The sequence below is a fragment of the Salvelinus alpinus genome, chromosome 6, assembly GCF_045679555.1.
Source record: "Salvelinus alpinus chromosome 6, SLU_Salpinus.1, whole genome shotgun sequence".
Classification (NCBI taxonomy): Eukaryota; Metazoa; Chordata; class Actinopteri; order Salmoniformes; family Salmonidae; genus Salvelinus; species Salvelinus alpinus.
This window is the reverse complement of record NC_092091.1, coordinates 63,675,023-63,698,447: the sequence shown is the minus strand read 5'-3', so window position 1 is coordinate 63,698,447 and position 23,425 is coordinate 63,675,023. Positions and strand designations below refer to the sequence as shown.

Sequence of the window (23,425 nt, the reverse complement as noted above, 5' to 3'; positions counted from 1 at the left end):
CCATCTCTTCCCCTCCTCCTCATCCATCTCTTCTCCTCCTCCTCATCCATCTCCTCTTCTCCTCCTCATCCATCTCTTCTCCTCCTCCTCATCCATCTCTTCTCCTCCTCCTCATCCATCTCTTATTCTCCTCATCCATCTCTTCTCTTCCTCCTCATCCATCTCTTCTCCTCCTCCTCATCCATCTCTTCTCCTCCTCCTCATCCATATATTCTCCTCCTCCTCATCCATCTCTTCTTCTCCTCCTCATCCATCTCTTCTCCTCCTCCTCATCCATCTCTACTTCTCCTCCTCATCCATATCTTCTTCTCCTTCTCATCCATCTCTTCTTCTCCTCCTCATCCATCTCTTCTCCTCCTCCTCATCCATCTCTTCTTCTCCTCCTCATCCATCTCTTCTCCTCCTCCTCATCATCTCTTCTCCTCCTCCTCATCCATCTCTTCTTCTCCTCCTCATCCATCTCTTCTCCTCCTCCTCATCCATCTCCTCTTCTCCTCCTCATCCATCTCTTCTCCTCCTCATCCATCTCTTCTCCTTCTCCTCATCCATCTCTTCTCTTCCTCCTCATCCATCTCTTCTCCTCCTCCTCATCCATCTCTTCTCCTCCTCCTCATCCATCTCTTCTCCTCCTCCTCATCCATCTCTTATTCTCCTCCTCATCCATCTCTTCTCCTCCTCCTCATCCATCTCTACTTCTCCTCCTCATCCATCTCTTCTTCTCCTCCTCATCCATCTATTCTCCTCCTCCTCATCCATCTCTTATTCTCCTCCTCATCCATCTCTTCTCCTCCTCCTCATCCATCTCTTCTTCTCCTCATCCATCTCTTCTCCTTCTCCTCATCCATCTCTTCTCCTCCTCCTCATCCATCTCTTCTCCTCCTCCTCATCCATCTCTTCTCCTCCTCCTCATCCATCTCTTCTCCTCCTCCTCATCCATCTCTTCTTCTCCTCCTCATCCATCTCTTCTTCTCCTCCTCATCCATCTCTTCTCATCCTGCTCATCCATCTCTTCTCCTCCTCCTCATCCATCTCTTCTTCTCCTCCTCCGTCTGGGTGTATTGACATGCCACTCTCCGTCAACAGAGACAGAGAGCTCGTCGTTTAGTAGGAAAATTACATTCGAGTGAGAGACTGGAATGGAGATATTATTCAGGGTGGCAATTCATTCAAAAGAGACATACTCAATAAGGAAGTACAGATGTAGCATCTTAATTTGAGCCAGTTTGATACAGCAGGAAAACAATCTGGCATCAGCAGGAAATGTGAATATACAAATAATGGACATTTTTGTAGGGGGAATTGCAAACTTCAGAAGGCTTTTTAATCCTCAAATACACCACAAGTTCTACATTTCCTGCGTTGCAGTAACGTTCTCCTGCAACATGGTGATCAAATTAAGACCCTACATCTGTAGTCTATGATTTTTTCCATTGCGGCGCAGAGCAGACATCCTGTAAGTTACTGTCTGCAGCACAAGAAGGACAGGAAAGAGCAAAAACCTGTTTACACCTATATTATTATTGACTTCTCCAAACCTCCAATTGAAATAGTCTCTCTGCTTTAAGAGCAGGCATTACCAATGCTTTCTGACAAGGTTATTGGTTAAAAACACCTTGGATGCCGGTGTGTGTCTCAACTTCCTACACTAAAGCTTTATTTTCCTTTGTCTGCCATAATAGTTTAACAATACAATGGCAGAACATTTTCATTTCAGCCAGTGGAGTTTGTTTAAATGCAATCCTTTGGCTCCCTTATACAGGTTCTAGTTACTGGGAATAAGGAGTCTGAACACACTGTGAAGTATGTTGTTATTCCTCTTTATGGATCGTGACGGGCCAAATTAGGCATGTGGCCACGAACGCTTCACTACTTTATGTGGTGGCTCACACACACACACACACACACACACACACACACACACACACACACACACACACACACACGCACACACACACACACACACAGACACACAGCTGAATTTAGATAAGACCGCTTCTTTGCCACGCTTCAGCAAACTCCTGAAGACGGAGACGAGCGATGGAGCTTAAAGCTGCAGTATATTAAGCAGGAAGACCGACCCCCATCCTCTCTCTTGTTTTAGGTGTCTCCCTCAGTGTTTTTATATTGCACACAGATTTCAAGCGGATTAACGCTCGGGGACTAGTTGGTCTTGGCTCTGTTGACTCCCCTTATGGCCCTGTTCTGTGTAGTGATGTTGTGGTCTCGTGGTCAAGGGCCCGGTTAATTGGTCCACTGACTGGGGTTAGCAGGGTTGAGGGTTCAAATCCCAGGTGCCGGGCCACAGCTGTGGAGCCCCGGGTGCGAGCCGGTATCCTGAATGACTTTGGTGAGAGGCCAGCTGGCGGCTAGAGACTAATCTATCTGATAAGAAGTACATGGAGTACATCCTGGACTGGACTGTGGTGTGGTGTCCAGCCCAGTGTTTAAAAACCCAGGGTAAAAGACAACATCCTCAATTCTGAATGAATTAAAACCTTTATTGCCAGAAAATGAATTTCAGACAGCAGACATGGACGTAACAATCAGTGCCAGTACAAAATGTACAAATATAATTTAGAGAAAAATTAATACTTTGTATTTTACAGAGGTGACAGTGACACTGATGTTTTTGGTGACGACACTGACACATTCTAACTCCAAGGCACATTCCTTGACATGCAACCATTTAAAAAAAGGAAATATCACCCGTCAGTTACTGAGGCGCTGCCTGTTGCCCACAGCAACCATTGTCATGCTTATTATGAGAGAGAGAGAGAGAGAGAGAGAGAGAGAGAGAGAGAGACACCTTTGTGCCAGTGGGAGGTGAAAGGTTAAGGGTTAACAAAAGCTTTCATTCCGTCATGCACCAGAGTAATGATAATACCAGAGTAATGATAATACCAGAGTAATGATAATACCACAGTAATGATAATAGCAGAGTAATGATAATACCAGAGTAATGATAATACCAGAGTAATGATAATACCAGAGTAATGATAATACCAGAGTAATGATAATACCAGAGTAATGATAATACCATAGTAATGATAATACCAGAGTAATGATAATACCAGAGTAATGATAATACCAGAGTAATGATAATACCACAGTAATGATAATAGCAGAGTAATGATAATACCAGAGTAATGATAATACCAGAGTAATGATAATACCACAGTAATGATAATAGCAGAGTAATGATAATACCAGAGTAATGATAATACCAGAGTAATGATAATACCAGAGTAATGATAATACCACAGTAATGATAATACCAGAGTACTGATAATACCAGAGTAATGATAATACCATAGTAATGATAATACCACAGTAATGATAATAGCAGAGTAATGATAATACCAGAGTAATGATAATACCAGAGTAATGATAATACCAGAGTAATGATAATACCAGAGTAATGATAATACCAGAGTAATGATAATACCACAGTAATGATAATACCAGAGTACTGATAATACCAGAGTAATGATAATACCATAGTAATGATAATACCACAGTAATGATAATAGCAGAGTAATGATAATACCAGAGTAATGATAATAGCAGAGTAATGATAATACCAGAGTAATGATAATACCAGAGTAATGATAATACCACAGTAATGATAATAGCAGAGTAATGATAATACCAGAGTAATGATAATACCAGAGTAATGATAATACCAGAGTAATGATAATACCACAGTAATGATAATACCAGAGTACTGATAATACCAGAGTAATGATAATACCACAGTAATGATAATACCAGAGTACTGATAATAGCAGAGTAATGATAATACCAGAGTAATGATAATTACCAGAGTAATGATAATACCAGAGTAATGATAATACCAGAGTAATGATAATACCAGAGTAATGATAATACCATAGTACTGATAATACCAGAGTACTGATAATACCAGAGTAATGATAATACCATAGTAATGATAATACCATAGTAATGATAATACCAGAGTAATGATAATACCAGAGTAATGATAATACCAGGTAATACCAGAGTAATGATAATACCAGAGTAATGATAATACCAGAGTAATGATAGTACCTTGCAGCATCTATTGAACATGCTCTTAGAAACACTCAGACACCTGATCGGTGACAACTGGGTATGAGTGCGTCCCAACTGGTCAAAAGTAGTGCACTATATAGGGAATAGGGTGCCATTTGGGAGACAGCCATTGTTTTACAGTGACAGACACTCAGACAACCTCCCTGAGCAAAAGGAAGGCATAAATTACAGCTACATTATGCAACCCCCCCACACACACACAGACACACACACACACATACAGGTATTAATGAAGCGAGGACGCTGGGTAATTTATGGCATGTTTATACTATAGAAGAGGAAGAGGGAGGGGGGGACATCAGCTGTACTGTCTGGCATCCTCTCAGACTGTTGTAAAGGATAGTGCTGGGGGTGAAAAGTTGTGTGTGTGTGTGTGTGTGTCTCTCTTTCTCTCTACAGGGTGATTCAATGCTCCGCTACTGATTAGTACTCAGTGAAAGCTGTAATGACCTGGGAAGGGGAGCTATAAGTAAATCTAGCTACCCTCCCCCTGCACACACACACACACACACACACACACACACACACACACACACACACACACACACACACACACACACACACACACACACACACACACACACACACACACACAGTAGCTATATCCACAGGACCAGACCCATTGATTATAAACTAATCTAAATGGTCCACCGCAAGCCGGGTGGGGGGGGGGGGGGTGTCTGGATCTGGGTGTGTGTCTGAATGTTTGTTATTTGACCGAGTCCAAGATTTGCACGTAGCACTGTACAGTGTCATACTGTGGTGTTTATGTGCTGAGTGAAAGTTGTCGAGTGTGTTATTTCCTGTCAGTCCTCTAGTGTGATGTGTATCTCAGGATATCTCTATCTCTGTCTCCGCGGCGTCTCAAAGCTGCAGTGTACAAAATAACAACGTCTCGAAGTAGATCATCTCTATGTGTTGTTTCTCCCCAGCCTGGTGTCCATCATCAGAGGCCAAGTCCTGACGGCAGACGGAACCCCCCTCATAGGAGTCAATGTTACCTTCGTCCACTACCCCGACCACGGATACACCGTCACGCGCAAGGACGGCATGTAGGTCCACGTCCACACACACACACACACACACACACACAGACACACCACGGACTCTGGTCTTCCTCACCACTGACACCTCATACCGTATTTGATTTATGTTGTGTTTTCAGGAGGGGTTGATTTAATCATCATGAGTGTGTCTGTGTGTTCATATATGCGTGAATGTTTTTCTGTTCATCGGTGAGTGTGTGAGAGAGAGAAAAGAGAAACCACAACGTGCTTCTTCTCCCGTCCTTCTACAACTCTGTCTCACAGATCTCCCAAAATCATCTCTCTCATGCAAATGTAATCTCAGCAGCTTCCCCCCAATGAAAAAACACACACTCTCTCTCTCACACACACACACAACCCCCCCACCCCAATGAAAACCCTACGCCATTTAAATGTGAACTGGGGGGCTGTTTAAAATGCATTGGTTATACAAAGGCAGAATCAATTAGCCTGCGTCATTCTAGCGCAGGGCACACACACACACCTCCACTACACCCTGCCCCCCACTCCCGGTGCTCCGGTGTTATTACAGCGAGTGTTCCTGCAACCCTCCTCGACACCAACCAGGAAATAGGAAACTCAGGCCGAGTCACAAATAGCACCCTATTTTCTATATAGTGCACTACTTACTTCCCATAAGGGTCTGGTCAAAGTTAGGGCACTAGATAGGGAATAGGATGCCATTTGGGACAGAGGCGCAATCACTCCCAGGCCCCAGCCCCATCAGTACCTTTTATTACACCACCTGCGCCCAATTAGATTGTAAAGCAGGGGTGTTAAGGGCAAAAATGCAACCCGTGATATTTGGTGCTCCCTGCCTCATTGAGAGGAGGCTCTGTGTGATTGCTGGGAGTGTAATAGGTTGAATCTCTAGGGCGAGGCTAAGCTGCTAGATTGCAATAGGTGTGTGATGGCGACCGCTGTGGAAAATTGAATACATGATGTTGCACGATGTTCCACACTGCAGGTTACGATGTATCCAGCCACTATGTCATGCCCCTGTTACTATAGACTAAATAAAATGGAATAATTTATGTTGTTGTAATAGGCTGAATATACTGCCATGCCACTGCTAAAATAAGCTGAATATACTGCCATGCCACTAATAAAATAGACTGAATATAATAACATGCCACTGCTAAAATAGACTGAATATACTGCCATGCCACTGCTAAAATAGACTGAATATACTTCCATGCCACTGCTAAAATAGACTGAATATACTGCCATGCCACTGCTAAAATAGACTGAATATACTGCCATGCCACTGCTAAAATAGGCTAAATATACTGCCATGCCACTGCTAAAATAGACTGAATATACTGCCATGCCACTGCTAAAATAGACTGAATATACTGCCATGCCACTGCTACAATAGACTGAATATACTGCCATGCCACTGATAAAATAGACTCAATATACTGCCATGCCACTGCTACAATAGACTGAATATACTGCCATGCCACTGCTAAAATAGACTGAATATACTGCCATGCCACTGCTAAAATAGGCTGAATATACTGCCATGCCACTGCTACAATAGGCTGAATATACTGCCATGCCACTGCTACAATAGACTGAATATACTGCCATGCCACTGCTAAAATAGATTGAATATACTGCCATGCCACTGCTAAAATAGGCTGAATATACTGCCATGCCACTGCTACAATAGACTGAATATACTGCCATGCCACTGCTACAATAGACTGAATATACTGCCATGCCACTGCTAAAATAGACTGAATATACTGCCATGACACTGCTAAAATAGACTGAATATTTTGCCATAACACTGCTAAAATAGACTGAATATACTGCCATGCCACTGCTAAAATAGACTGAATATTTTGCCATGCCACTGCTAAAATAGACTGAATATACTGCCATGCCACTGCTAAAATAGACTGAATATACTGCCATGCCACTGCTAAAATAGACTGAATATTTTGCCATGCCACTGCTAAAATAGACTGAATATACTGCCATGCCACTGCTAAAATAGACTGAATATTTTGCCATGCCACTGCTAAAATAGACTGAATATACTGCCATGCCACTGCTAAAATAGACAATCAAAGCTCTTAGAGTTTTACCCAGAAAGATGGCAGGTAGCCTAGTGGTTAGAGCATTGGGCCAGTAACTCAAATCCCCGACCTGCCAAGGTCAAAATCTGTCGTTCTGCCACTGAACAAGGCAGTTAACCCACTGTTCCTAGGCTGTCATTTTAATAAGAATTTGTTCTTAACTGACTTGCCTAATTAAATAAAGGTGAAATTAAAAATGTAAAAAATAAATGAATAGTCAAACATTGGCAGTAGAATGGCCTTACTGAAGAGCTCAGTGACTTTCAACATGGCACTGTCGTAGGATGACACCTTTCCAACAAGTCAGTTTGTCAAACTTCTGCCCTGCTAAAGCTGCCCTGGTCAACTGTAGGTGTTGCTATTGTGAAGTGGAAACGTCTAGGAGCAACACCAGCTCAGCCGCGAAGTGGTAGGCCACACAAACTCACAGAACGGAACCTCTGAAGTGCGTAGCATGTAAAAATCCAAACTGCCTCTGGAAGCAATGTCAGCAAAAGAACTGTTCGTTGGGAGCTTCATAAAATGGGTTTCCATGGCTGAGCAGCTGCACACAAGCCTAAGATCATCATGTGCAATACCAAGCGTCGGCTGGAGTGGTGTAAAGCTCACTGCCATTGGACTCTGGAGCAGTGGAAACTTGTTCTCTGAAGTGATGAATCACGCTTCACCATCTAGCAGTCCGACGGATTAATCTGTGTTTGGAGGATTCCAGGAGAACGCTACCTGCCCGAATGCATAGAGCCAACTGTAAAGTTTGGTGGAGGAGAAATAATGGTCTGGGGCTTTTTCATGGTTCAGGCTAGGCCTCTTAGTTCCAGTGAAGGTAAATATTAATGCTACAGCATACAATGAAATTTAATCTGGACGATGCTGTGCTTCCAACTTGGGGAAGGCCCTTTCCTGTTTCAGCATGACAATGCCCCTGTGCACAAAGTGAGGTCCGTACAGAAATGTTTTGTCGAGATCTGTGTGGAAGAACTTCACTGGCCTGCACAGAGCCCTGACCTTAACCCCTTAACCCCATGAATTGAAACCCCAACTGGAACCCCAACTAATCGCCCAACATCAGTACCCGACTTCACTAATGCTCTTGTGGCTGAATGGAGGAAGCAAGTCCCCGCAGCAATGTTCCAACATCTGGTGGAAAGCCTTCCCAGAAGAGTGGAGGCTGTTATAGCAGCAAAGGACATATTAACCATATTAATGTCCATGATTTTGGAATGAGATGTTTGACGAGAAGGTGTCCACATACTTTTGGCCATGTAGTGTAAATAACAATATATCTGGTCATAACAGATTGAATGCTGGTGTCGCTGCTTGTCTGTGCTTGCATGAGTGTGTTCTTTTATCTAGGCACTTTCTGTATGTGTTGCGTGTGTGTCTTCACACTTCACCCCACCAGCCCCCTCCAGACACAGAATATAGGACAGGACTTAGGGGACCTTCTCTCTCTTCCACTCGGGTGGATCTCCCTATAGGCCTGCTACATGTTAAAAGACAAAGTTAGCTAGCCAAACGGAGCTCTCTCTCACCACACACACACACACACACACACACATCCAATAATAATTGGCCCCATCATCTTATTTTCAGTACAGGGGAAAGAACAGAAACATGTTTTGTTCTGAGAAAGGAAGAGGGAGAGATATAGCAGGAAGAGGGAGAGAGAGAGAGAGAGAGAGAGAGAGAGAGAGAGAGAGAGAGAGCGAGAGAGAGCCTCAGGTTAGACAGACTAGACAGGAGAGACAATTAGAACAGGACAGTCTGATCACCCTTCATCCTCACTCTACCTCCATCAGTGTCAAAGATACAGAGATCTCTGTCTCCGGGGCCCAAGAACAACCAGGAGGAAATGTGTGAACATGTAAAATGTCCTTTCTACTGTCTGTGTGTGTGGGCTGAAGGGGGATGTGTGTGCGTGCCTGTGTGTGTCTGTCCATCCGTCCGTCCACCTGTCTCTCTGTGTGAATGTACATGCCTGTGTGTTTCCGTCACCACCTCTAAAGTTGGAGAGAAATGGAGAGAGGTGGGGTTACAGGTGGAGAGAGATGGAGAGATGGGGTTAGAGATGGAGAGAGATGGAGAGATGGGGTTAGAGGTGGAGAGAGATGGAGAGAGATGGGGTTAGAGTTGGAGAGAGATGGAGAGAGGTGGGGTTAGAGGTGGAGAGAGATGGAGAGATGGGGTTAGAGGTTGAGAGAGATGGAGAGAGATGGGGTTAGAGGTGGAGAGAGATGGAGAGAGATGGGGTTAGAGGTTGAGAGAGATGGAGAGAGATGGGGTTAGAGGTGGAGAGAGATGGAGAGAGATGGGGTTAGAGGTTGAGAGAGATGGAGAGAGATGGGGATTGAGGTGGAGAGAGATGGAGAGAGATGGAGAGAGATGGGGCTAACCCCATCTCTCTCCATCTCTCTCTACCTCTAACCCCATCTCTCTCCACCTCTCTCCATCTCTCTCCATCTCTCCAGGTTTGACCTGTTGACCAACGGTGGGGCCAGTCTGACCCTGAGTTTCGAGCGGGCTCCGTTCCTGATACAGTACCGCACCGTGTGGATCCCCTGGAATGTCTTCTATGTCATGGACACCCTGGTCATGAAGAAGGTGAAATATAGTTGATAAAGATATTGAATTCAATTGAATTGTGTTTAATTGAATTAAATTAGATCATATTAAATTGTATTGAATCTTATTGAATTATTTTGTATTTAACTTAATCATATTGAATTGTATTGACTCATATTGAATTGTATTGAATTGTATTACTCATATTGATTTGTATTGACTCGTATTGACTCGTCTTCATTGAATCGTATTGCAGGAGGAGAATGACATCCCCAGCTGTGACCTGAGTGGTTTCATCAGGCCCAGTCCTGTCATCGTGGCCTCTCCCCTCTCTACCTGCTTCAGGTCCTCACCAGAGGATGGGCCCATCATACCTGAGACACAGGTGAGACATACACATCATCATACACACATTATCATCATCATACACACATCATCATCGTACACGCATGATCATAATCATACACACATCATCATCATACACAAAGTATCATCATCATCATAGACACAGTATCATCATCATACAAGATTATCATCATCATATACACACACAGACACACAGACACACAGACACACACACACACACACACACACACACACACACACACACACACACACACACACACACACACACACACACACACACACACACACACACACACACACACAATCAGAAACACAAACGCGTTATATCTAAGACTCAAGTGAAGTGACAGAGGAGAAAGGATACATGCAGTACATCAAACACCCACTGTACACACACCTCACAACACGGTCAGCTAGGGTTCGTCCAGTACATCAAACACCCACTGTACACACACCTCACAACACGGTCAGCTAGGGTTCGTCCAGTACATCAAACACCCACTGTACACACACCTCACAACACGGTCAGCTAGGGTTCGTCCAGTTCACTCTACTTCCAGCTCACTACTCCTTTATACAGACCCACTCAGTACCCTCATCTGTTCAACTCTCCTGTTCAACTCTCCTGTTCAACTCTCCTGTTCAACTCTCCTGTTCAACTCCCCTGTTCAACTCCCCTGTTCAACTCTCCTGTTCAACTCCCCTGTTCAACTCTCCTGTTCAACTCTCCTGTTCAACTCTCCTGTTCAACTCTCCTGTTCAACTCCCCTGTTCAACTTTCCTGTTCAACTCTCCTGTTCAACTCCCCTGTTCAACTCTCCTGTTCAACTCTCCTGTTCAACTCCCCTGTTCAACTCCCCTGTTCAACTCTCCTGTTCAACTCTCCTGTTCAACTCTCCTGTTCAACTCTCCTGTACTGTAAATTATGTGTATCTTTTCTTCCCGAGGGAGATGAAGTTTATGAATTTCCTGCCTGGGCTGTGGACAGTGGAATTATGACATTAACATGTCATGGTATTTTGCGGGAGTTGTTGTCCCACAACCAATCAGAATCCAGGATCCAAACAACCCGTTTTCTAATGCCCCATAACACCCAACACTGCTTCACCCAAGCTTTACCGGGACCTCAAACAGCCAACTCAGTTGGAACGGGAGGCCTCACAAAAAGCTGAGCCGACCTTCAGTACTTGAAGTATAAAAGCACACCTTTAAGCTTTTCTAACTGTTTGGACAGATGCTCTTTGTTTCGTTCAAAGAGGAGAAGCCTTGATGAAGAGAGAGAGCATTTAAATCCATGTATAGTCTTTCTAGCTGTGCCAGACACGGTGTGAATTGTTACGAGGGTCTCACACACACTCGCGCACAGACTCATTCGTAGATCAAAACCCAGGGTTTACCATTATGGTAGTATCACAGGCCAATCTGTGCAGAAGAGCATCTTCAGTAAAGCTGATACACACGAGTCCTCTCTGTCTCTCTCTCTCTCTCTCTCTCTCTCTCCCTCCCTCTCTCCCCCTATCTCTCTCAACTCTCCTGTGTGGCCAGATAGACTTTGATTCCTCTTGGCCCAACGTCAGTCCCCTCTTCTCTTCTCTGGCACTCCTTCAGTCTAAAGCACTACTTTAATAAGACTGTGTTCTGCACCATCAGCCAAACAATACACACAGACACGCACAGACATAAACACAGACACGCACAGACATAAACACAGACACGCACAGACACGCGCGGACATAAACACACACACACAGACATAAACACAGACACGCACAGACATAAACACAGACACGCACAGACATAAACACACACAGACATAAACACAGACACACACAGACATAAACACAGACACGCACAGACATAAACACAGACACGCACAGACATAAACACCGACGGGCACAGACATAAACACAGACACACACACAGGCATAAACACAGACAGACATAAACACAGACACGCACAGACATAAACGCAGATACGAACAGACATAAACACAGACAGGCACAGACACGCACAGACATAAACACTGATACACATAGACATAAACACAAACAGGCACAGACATAAACACAGACAGACATAAACACAGACACACACAGATATAAACACATACACACACAGACATAAACACAGATAGACAGGCACAGACACGCACAGACATAAACACAGACACGCACAGACATAAACACAGACACGCACAGACATAAACACAGACACGAACAGACATAAACACAGACGCGCACAGACATAAACACTGATACACACAGACATAAACACACACAGACACACACGGACATAAACACACACAGACATAAACACAGACACGCACAGATATAAACACAGACACGCACAGACATAAACACAGACAGGCACAGACATAAACACACACAGACATAAACACGCACAGACATAAACACGCACAGACATAAACACGCACAGACATAAACACACACAGACATAAACACACACAGACATAAACACAGACACGCACAGACATAAACACACAAAGACATAAACACACATAGACATAAACACACACAGACATAAACACAAACAAAGATAAACAGACACACACAGGCATAAACACAGACAGACATAAACACGCACAGACATAAACACACACAGACATAAACACGCACAGACATAAACACACATAGACATAAACACACACAGACATAAACACAAACAAAGATAAACAGACACACACAGACATAAACACAGACACGCACAGACATAAACACACACAGACATAAACACAGACACACACAGACATAAACACAGACACACACAGGCATAAACACACATAGACACACACAGAGATAAACACACACAGACATAAACACAGACACACACAGACATAAACACAGACACACACAGGCATATACACAAATAGACACACACAGACATAAACACACACAGGCATAACACACACAGAGATAAACACAGACACACAGAGACATAAACACAGACACACACAGACATAGACATAGACACACACAGGCATAAACACACATAGACACACAGATATAAACAAACACAAACACACAGACATACACACATAAACACACACAGACATACACACACAGATATAAACACAGATATAAACACACAGACATAAACACACACACACACAGACACTTCGACATAAACACACACAGACATAAACACAGTACAGACAGTAATGCAAACACACACTGAGAAACGCAAGCAATCAGACACAGGCACACACATAATACACAGAAACACTCACAGACTCTCTCATACACACACAGAGACAAGCACACAGTAACAGGCATCGTGCCCCAGCCCAGCCAGTCCCCAAACGATCCGGTCCTGATTTGAATTAGTTCCGGTTGTTATGAGCATAACTATAAAGCCTCAGAGCTCATGCAACAAGAGGCGGGTGGTGAAGGAGGTTAGCGTTTTATAAAGGGACACAGGGGTCGGACAGCTATGCCCCAGGGGCCTTCACAAGGGGTGTGTGTGTGTGTGTGTGTGTGTGTGTGTGTGTGTGTGTGTGTGTGTGTGTGTGTGTGTGTGTGTGTGTGTGTGTGTGTGTGTGTGTGTGTGTGTGTGTGTGTGTGTGTGTGTGTGTGTGTGTGTGTGTGTGTGTGTGTGAGGAAAGGAAAGGAAAGGAAAGGAAAAACACAGTAAAAGGAACCCAGCACTAACACGAAGCCGTACCAAAGCAGTCAGTCACAGAGAGCTGCTATAACCGGTAACAGACATGTCCACTAAGAGTCCTCCTTGGAAGAGAACAGTCTTGCTGAGGAAAGTACTTTGGACTACACACACACACACACACACTTGGCTGTTATGTGGCTTGGGATAATACGTGGGATGCACGCAGACATACATATACACACACACACACTTGGCTGTCATGTGGCTTGGGGATAACGCGCTATTGTGTGCCCGCTGTTCCACAGAGGAGAAAGAATGAAAGCAGAAGACCAAATAAAGGTTAGCCAAGTGTGTTCAGTTGGAGCACAATGAGACAGTGGTTCTCAGTGTCTGGATGAAACCAATAGTTTAAATTCTTCAGGTCCCAGCACCCAATATATAGGCGTCGTTGTTACCGCTGACGGGTTATACTAACACAAAGAACCAGAAGAAAATAGTTTAGACAAGGTCACTCTGACGCGCTACACGCGGAACCCTCACAGAGTGGTGACTTGATCGCCTTCCCATGTGTCAAACAGAGTAGATCCTGGTCGCATTTTTCAGACAAATATCAATAGTGAAATCTATTCAAATCAAAGCTGTAAGTTAAGGTTTTTCCCCGGAGAAATACTGTAGAAAACCTTTTTTTCCTCCCCAACCACATTTGGCACGACTCAAAAATCCTCCTGCGTGGTGATTTGAGTCGAGATATTCCTTTTAGAGATGTTTACACTATGTGATGTTGGTGCACACCAAATCCAGTCTGAGGTGGTAGCAGGGTCATGGGATTGACTGTAGCCTGCGGTTATTAGCTGAACACACACACATACATACATACACACACACACACACACACACTGAGCTGCAGCCTTAGCTGTCTGTAACAGTTGATCTGGATACCAACAAGTATAACAGTCTAGTCTGTTGCTATGTTTTCAGCCTATTTGTTTGGATAGAGGTAGTGTATTGGTTTAGGTGGTTTAGTGGATATTGCAGACCGAGCTCTCTCTCATATCTGCTGGATTACTCAGAGTTGTCGGATCCTTATCCAGATCAGACACACACACACACTCGCGCCTCTCCAGTCTCCACACCGTTCCCATACGACATAAAACTGCACAGCCAAGACATTATAAAAGTATGTAACAAAGGTTCTATAGCAAAGGTTCTGTTGAGGTGTTTCATCCAATAAGATGGATTGGCAGTACTTGTGCCACCATAGCCAACTATTGACCCAAGCCCAACCTATGGCATTATCCAATGTGTGTTATTAAAGGAGCGGTCGTTTTAAGGGGATACTTCGGGATGCTGGCAATGAGGCCCCAATCACATAGTATCCCTTTAAGATACAGCGCCAGTCCATTACCCCCATAGCCATATGTTTTCATTACACTTCCCCTTTAAATGGCGGGTGGCGCGTCAAAATAAAGCACCCGTTTATTGTTTGATCTCGGCTCCGCTCATTAAACCCTTTAATGAATTACCAGTTGGTATTATTATTATATTATGCAGTTAAAAAAAATTGCCCCCTTCTAGATTGCAAAAGACAACACACACCAGAAAGCAGACACACACACACTAGAAAGGAGACACACACACACACCAGAAAAGATGTAATAACAGAGTGTTTCTATCAGGAGTTAGTTTAAAGCCAGGAGAAACATGCTCTTAGGCCAGACGTTGTAATTAGAGCTAGCTGGGGAGACCAGGGTGGGGTCCCTTCGCTGGCGGAGTGTGTTCAGGACACAGACGGTATGTGCAGACACACAGTTTACCCGAAAGAAAACACACCCGCCGCACATGGTAATTAAGTCTGTGGCGACGGTGACACTGGCTGTGTGTGTGTGTGTGTGTGTGTGTGTGTGTGTGTGTGTGTGTGTGTGTGTGTGTGTGTGTGTGTGTGTGTGTGTGTGTGTGTGTGTGTGTGTGTGTGTGTGTGTGTGTGTGTGTGTGTGTGTGTGTGTGTGTGTGTGTCCGTGTCCGTGTCCGTGTCCGTGTCCGTGTGGTAAACCCGTGGTGGCCTAGCCACGAAATCTGTTACCTTTTACCCGTCACTTTTTCCATCCTCAATTTGTTTTTTATTTTGATTGATTCTGTTGTCGTTGGGCGACCATATTGGATATCAAAGGCTCACTGAGACCCACGTCAAGCCTCCCTCCCCCATCTAATGAAAATACAGACTGATCCAATACCTCTGGGAGGGAGAAAAGAGAGAGAAAGAGAGAGTATAATAAGGAGAGAGGGAGGAGAGAAAGAGAGAGAGAAGGAGTAAGGAGAGAGGGAACAGGGGGAGCGAGAGAGAGCAGGGGGAGAAGGGGGAGAGAGAGGGGGACAAGGGGGAGACAGAGAGAGAAAGACTAGAGCTAGAAAGTGAATACAGTTGAAGTCGGAAGTTTACATACACCTTAGCCAAATACATAAAAATTCAGTTTTTCACAATTCCTGACATTTAATCCTAGTAAAAATTCCCTGTCTTCGGTCAGTTAGGAACACCACTTTATTTTAAGGATGTGAAATGTCAGAATAATAGTAGAGAGAATGATTTATTTCAGCTTTTATTTCTTTCATCACATTCCCAGTGGGTCAGAAGTTTACATACATATATTTCAGGTAGCCTTCCACAAGCTTCCCACAATAAGTTGGGTGGATTTTGGCCCATTCCTCCTGACAGAGCTGGTGTAACTGAGTCAGGTTTGTAGGCCTCCTTGCTCGCACACGCTTTTTCAGTTCTGCCCACAAATTTTCTATAGAAATGGGGTCAGGGCTTTGTGATGGCCACTCCAATACCTTGACTTTGTTGTCCTTAAGCCATTTTGCCACAACTTTGGAAGTATGCTTGGGGTCATTGTCCATTTGGAAGACCCATTTGCAACTAAGCTTTAACTTCCTGACTGATGTCTTGAGATGTTGCTTCAATATATCCACATAATTTTCCTATCTCATGATGCCATCTATTTTGTGAAGTGCACCAGTCGCTCCTGCAGCAAAGCACCCCCACAACATGATGCTGCCACCCCCGTGCTTCACGGTTGGGATGGTGTTCTTCGGCTTGCAAGCCTCCCCCTTTTTCCTCCAAACATAACGATGGTCATCATGGCCAAACAGTTCTATTTTTGTTTCATCAGACCAGAGGACATTTCTCCAAAAAGTAAGATCTTTGTCCCCATGTGTAGTTGCAAACCGTAGTCTGGCTTTTTTATGGTGGTTTTGGAGCAGTGGCTTCCTCCTTGCTGAGCGGCCTTTCTGGTTATGTTGATATAGGACTCGTTTTACTGTGGATATAGATACTTTTGTACCTGTTTCCTCCAGCATCTTCACAAGGTCCTTTGCTGTTGTTCTGGGATTGATTTGCACTTTTCGCACCAAAGTACGTTCATCTCCAGGAGACAGAACGCGTCTCCTTCCTGAGTGGTATGACGGCTGCCTGGTCCCATGGTGTTTATACTTGCGTACTATTGTTTGTACAGATGAACGTGGTACCTTCAGGCATTTGGAAATTGCTCCCAAGGATGAACCAGACTTGTGGAAGTCTACAATTTTCTTTCTGAGGTCTTGGCTGATTTCTTTTGATTTTCCCATGATGTCAAGCAAAGAGGCACTGCTTTTGAAGGTAGGCCTTGAAATACATCCACAGGTACACCTCCAATTGACTCAAATTATGTCAATTAGCCTATCAGAAGCTTCTAAAGCCATGACATCATTTTCTGGAATTTTCCAAGCTGTTTAGAGGCACAGTCAACTTAGTGTATGTAAACTTCTGACCCACTGTGATACAGTGAATTGTAAGTGAAATAATCTGTCTGTAAACAATTGTTGGAAAAATGACTTGTGTCATGCACAAAGTAGATGTCCTAACTGACTTGCCAAAACTATAGTTTGTTAACAAGAAATTTGTGGAGTGGTTGAAGAACGAGTTTTGTATGTAAACTTCGAACTTCAACTGTACGTGTGGAGTGATAGGTCTTTGGAATCTAATGGACTTAGTAAATACCCTCAGTGCATGTGATATGTACAGATTTGAGGTCATTTTCCATTTAATTCCAACCTCCTCATACCCTCACTGACTCACCCTCCAAATCTCAGCCAGGGAGCTCTTTGGCCCCTGCTTTGAAGAGAGGGTGAAATGTGTTGGTGTTAGGGGAGGCTAAAAACAACAGAGAGACCTAACAGCCAGGCCTTTCTGGAGCATCACACGAATGAAAAGACAGTGGATAGACAGTGGCAGAGCTCTGGGCACACACACACACAGTGGAGGCGCTCTGCACAGAAGATAACCCCTGCTTATGGTTAAATGAAACGGCCTTCCATACGAGGACAGTCACTACGCTGAGAAAACGGGCCAGGGAGATCTGTCTCTCTCTAATTTTCCTTCTTCCTTTCTCTCCAAATAGTTTTCACAGATGAATGAATAGCGTTCTTGCCTCCGTGTGACCTCTCCGTTCTCTTGTCACTTTGCCACACCACCCGGAGTGTAGCTGTACTGAGACTTTTCTGAACCCTTTCTGCTTTGATGTTCTCACTGAAAAGTGTTCAAAGATGACATTCTCCACTTCAGTCCTCTCAGGGTGTGCTAAGATGTACTAACCCTTCTTGACCCACTCTTCTTTGATGTGTCGTCCCGTCCCCCGTCCCCCCCAACAGGTCCTCCAGGAGGAGACGTCCATCCCGGGCAGCGACCTCAACCTGCTGTACCTGTCCTCGCGGGCGGCCGGCTACAAGCCTGTCCTCAAGGTCACCATGACGCAGACCAGTGTGCCCTTCAACCTCATGAAGGTAGGGATTTCTTCTTTAGGTGCAACTAAATTGTGACTGGCATTGCTATCTCCGTAGGTGTTGTGGGTCTTAGAATACAACCCAAAATACAGTGAATAGATGTTTTTGGTTTAATTTGCTAACATAAAACCAAGGCTACAATTTATTTGGATGTCAAATGCCTTTTGAGCATAATGTACAGTCAAGTCTTGCCCTAGCTGGCCATTATAATGCCCGTCTGAAAATTAGTTTATTCCATAATCTATTCCAGGTGCACCTGATGGTGGCGGTGGTGGGGCGTCTGTTCCAGAAGTGGTTCCCTGCCCAGCCCAACCTCTCCTACACCTTCATCTGGGACAAGACAGACGCTTACAACCAGAAGGTCTACGGCTTGTCTGAGGCAGTCGGTGAGTACTGTGGAGCAGGCCAAAGTACGCTACGAGTTAAAGGGATATTTAAAACATATTCATCATCTCTGGCACCAACCCAACATCAACGTGCGTTCTATGTTTTGTGGGGAAAAGATAGAGGGAGATAAATGTTTCAAATGACGTCATCGGTGTGCATCGTGTGATTTTAACCAATTGCCTACTAATTGCTTACTAATTGTCTACTAATTGGTTGATGATGTCATTGGAAACACTTGTCTTCCTCTATTTTGTTTCTACAAAACATAGAAACGCGCCATTTTCACATGTTGATGTTGGGGTGGTGCCGGACATTTAGAAATGTCTCTTTAAGGTTGATTTGTCCCCAAAGGACAGTTACTCTTGGGCATGAAAGGTGACCGGCAGACACAGATACTATTTCTTCAGTGATGCTAACGTACGGCGTACTCCTTTGCCCGCCTTTCCTAAGCCCGTGTAGAGCACATACATTACATGTGCCTTTTGCTTAAACAGCTCTTTGTAAATGCCAAGGAAGCCCCTAACAGACTGCTGTCAAAGAACTGACTTCAGTCAGATGTGTGGGCTGAACGGTTAAGGAAGTGTTTTGGTCTAATACCGAACGTTGAGGCCTTCAGATCAGCCTGTGTGATGTCTGTCTTCACGATGATATGCTAATGCGTTCCACGCGTTCTGGCCGTTCTTCATTTTTTCCACCGAGCTCTGCCTTTTTTTCTTCTCTCTTATTTTTTTTTCTTCCGGTGTTTGCTTTTCACATGTGTATGATAACTCTACAACACAACAACCACCGCAGAGAGGAAGACATTGTTCTTGTTTTTACACACACACACACACACACACACACACACACACACACACACACACACACACACACACACACACACACACACACACACACACACACACACACACACACACACACACACACACACACACTCTCTCTCTCAGCTTTCTGAAGGTCATGGCAAAAGACGTGGCTTCCTTCTAACTAAAATACAGCTGGGGGGTGCAGCTGCTTCTGGAGACCGTTGATGGTTGTGCTCACAATGACATCCCCAAACACACTTGTCACCCTACACTCAAGCTGTTTCACTCTGAGTCCCTGACAGGCAGGCAGGCATGCCGCGGCATGTTATTTTCAGTCCTGTGGGATTGGGGAGGGAGGGAAAGGAAGTTGGCCAGTGTAAAACTACCCATGTTTCTCTCATATGTAAATAAATAGAAAATGACCGCCTTTACATAAACAAACTGTTAGACCCTGTAGACGCTGCAGGGTTATAATTGTTGAGTCTAATGTGTTCTTGCTTTGCCAGGAAGGAAGAGATAGGAGAAGGAATAGGAGGGTGTTATTAGAAATGGCCCAGGCCCAAGTCATATCGATTGATTGGGTTTTCACCTTCTAACCTCCCCTTCGTCAGCGTTTGTTTTTTTCCAATTGCATTATTTTTGTCTGGTAATTTGGCCTGCGCCATTATTGCCCCCCCCGGAGGGGGGTTTGTCGTAATGTGATCGGCTGAAGACAGATAGGAGTTTAAAAAGAGCTGTAAGAAGATGCTTATCATGCTTGGGAAAGTTATATTATTACAAACTGAGTGGAGGTGTTGAGATATGACGGCAGAGATGAATTGTACTTGTGTAAGACGACTAATTAGAGTCCCTCGACAAAAAAAATAATAATACCAATAACATTGTCTAGGCTTGTACTTGTCGTTAGTCAGTTGGAGTGTTGTCATTAACAGTATCTGTGCTAACCCGATCCCCTCCTTCCTGTTCCTGTTGTAGTGTCAGTGGGTTTTGAGTACGAGTCGTGTCTGGACCTGATCCTGTGGGAGAAGAGGACAGCTACACTGCAGGGCTATGAGCTGGACGCGTCCAACATGGGAGGCTGGACGCTGGACAAACACCATATACTGGATATCCAGAACGGTAGGAACATGACTGCACACACACACACGCACGCACGCACGCACGCACGCACGCACGCACGCACGCACGCACACACACACACACACACACACACACACACACACACACACACACACACGCACACGCACACACATGCGTGGGGACGCTCACACGCACATTCGGGACCTCCCCACACACACTCTCTCTCCCTCACTCTCTCACACACAAACAAACTCACATTTACACACATGCACACAAACACACAACACACTCATCACCAAGGACTGTGCATATGAATGGACAAAGCCATCAATCATGTGACAATATTCTTTCCTATGTGAAGACTCAATAGCGCATTGAAGCCCAGTGAAGTCTGTTAAGATGGCGTCTCATGGAGACATAACATACGCTGCTAGAACTAGTCCAGGAAGTGACGTTGCAGACTAGCTCAGTGCTGCCCCCTCTCATTGAGTAACTCAAGTTGAAGGCTGACTGGGGTACTGCAGGCTGCCATTACCAACTAAATTATCATTAGAACTTCTTCTGTGTGCAATTTTAAAATAATCAGTTCAAGGAAATACATCTGATGTATTAGAAGCAATTATTGGTACCATGATTGTTTTCGAAAAAACGTTTTATTTACAGGAATATTGACAATTTTTTTCCATTCACTGGTTTATGCCAATAATCCCTGCAGTACCACGGTCGGCCTTGAACTTCCGTGGCTTCAGGGAGAAGGAGCCGTCTTTCTCCCCTGCTCGTCACACATGTACAGATTCCCCCACCACCTCTACCTCCAGCTTAATGCCTATCCTACAGCCGTAACTCTAATTCATGCCTTGTTCACCTTTAGAAGCTACCTAAGTGGTCCTTCTCAACAGATTTACACAGGGCTTATCGTTATTCGCTGACATAAGCTTGTTAAACAGGAAGCTCAACGGCGCATCAATTACAGGTGCTATCTATCGTACAGACACGGTGAGGAGCTTTAAAAACACTAAGTCACATCACAGTAGACAGGAATGAATCGGGGTGTGTGTGTGTGTGTGTGTGTGTGTGTGTGTGTGTGTGTGTGTGTGTGTGTGTGCGTGCGCGTGCGTGCGTGCGTGCGTGCGTGCGTGCGTGCGTGTAAGCCACAACAGGGGCTTACTGACAACGTATCTCATCTAGCGCTCATGTTAATGTAAACACTGCTAACCAAACGAAGAGCATCATCGACTTCTCTGTCAGAGGGACCTTGATGGAGAGATACTTTACGGGCCACCATGTCATCAACAAGACATCAGATAAGCTGTGATGTATGCCAGCCATGCCACCCTCTACCCTGACCAGTGACACTTCAACAGGAGAAACAGAGGGGGAGAGATGGCAGAGAGAGAGGGATGGGGAGAAGAGATGGGGTGAGATAGAGAGGGGAGTAAGGAAAGAGATGGAGGGGAACAGGTAGAGAGAGAGGAGGGAGGAGAGAGTGTTAAGTATCCCTAACACATATTGTATGTCTAAAGCCCTTAAAGAAGGTAAAAACCGGTTAAGACAGGATGTGTTCATAAGTGAATGTGTAGCAAAACCCCCACACACCATCCCCTTATCCTCAACCCCCCCGACCGCCAACCCTCATCCACATCCTAAAAAACAGAAACCATTAGTTGGAACGAGTATGGGTACAGCCCGGGACGCCTCAGCTTCCCCCCAGCGTTTAAATCAGATAAACGACGGAAGTTTGACGTCCGTCCACTTTTCAAACTGACACGTCTTAATTGAATCAGCCCCATCGTCGAGACGACCAAACGACCATGACAGGAGTGGGGGAGATAAGATCAGCTCAGACCGGGACAGGGACGGGCGTCCGCTAGATTTGCCTGTCATAAATAACCTCCCAGACAGACTCTTAACAGAGTGGATGTCTATAACAGACACACACATTGGATGTCCATAGGGACAGAGGGGATAAGGCTGGTTCCTAGTGAAGGCCCAATCTACCAGAGTAATGAGGCTGGAGATGAGATGAGGCCGCAGTGGTGGAGACTGCTATCCGGTATCCTTGGGACGTCCATGCCCTAAACCCTAAACCTAACCTTAACCCCTACTCTAACCATAACCCTTACCTATCCTTAACCTGTACTTAACCCTAACCCTTACATTAAACATTTTCAATTTCAATGGGGTAGGGACGTCCCAAAGATCCAACTGGGATTTCGTGAAAAGCAGGGAATTTATTGAAAGTTTCAGGAATTTTACAACCGTATATACAGAATATATGACTTTAGCTGTGTGACCCATGCCAATAAACTGATGATTAAACAGAACTTTCCTTTATAGCAACTCACGTTTATAGTTTATACCAACAGAGTTAGGAAAAGGAGGGAACTTTTATACAACCCTAGCTCGTACAACCTTGAACTTATTGTTTCCATAACCTCTGCTACCCTCTGTAGACTTACTGTATGGAAAAGATTATCCCACTGCTATAAACAGTAGAGTAGGTTGGAAATAGCTTTAGCTATTGTAGTAGGAGCCAAAAGGCCTGCAGAATGAATGCATGGTTAT

General features: G+C 44.6%; 1 protein-coding gene across 12 annotated transcripts in view; it reads left to right on the top strand.

Annotated features, from left to right (window-relative positions):
- The window catches only part of tenm3 (teneurin transmembrane protein 3), a 462,931-nt gene that overhangs the window by 386,962 nt on the left and 52,544 nt on the right, over nucleotides 1–23,425 (top strand). For all 12 annotated transcript variants that reach the window (XM_071407375.1, XM_071407374.1, XM_071407376.1 and 9 more), the window contains 6 exons: nucleotides 5,025–5,144; nucleotides 9,694–9,826; nucleotides 10,044–10,172; nucleotides 18,456–18,587; nucleotides 18,838–18,973; nucleotides 20,756–20,899. In XM_071407375.1, coding sequence (XP_071263476.1) covers nucleotides 5,025–5,144; nucleotides 9,694–9,826; nucleotides 10,044–10,172; nucleotides 18,456–18,587; nucleotides 18,838–18,973; nucleotides 20,756–20,899 — 794 coding nt within the window. The remainder of the gene's footprint in view (nucleotides 1–5,024; nucleotides 5,145–9,693; nucleotides 9,827–10,043; nucleotides 10,173–18,455; nucleotides 18,588–18,837; nucleotides 18,974–20,755; nucleotides 20,900–23,425) is intronic.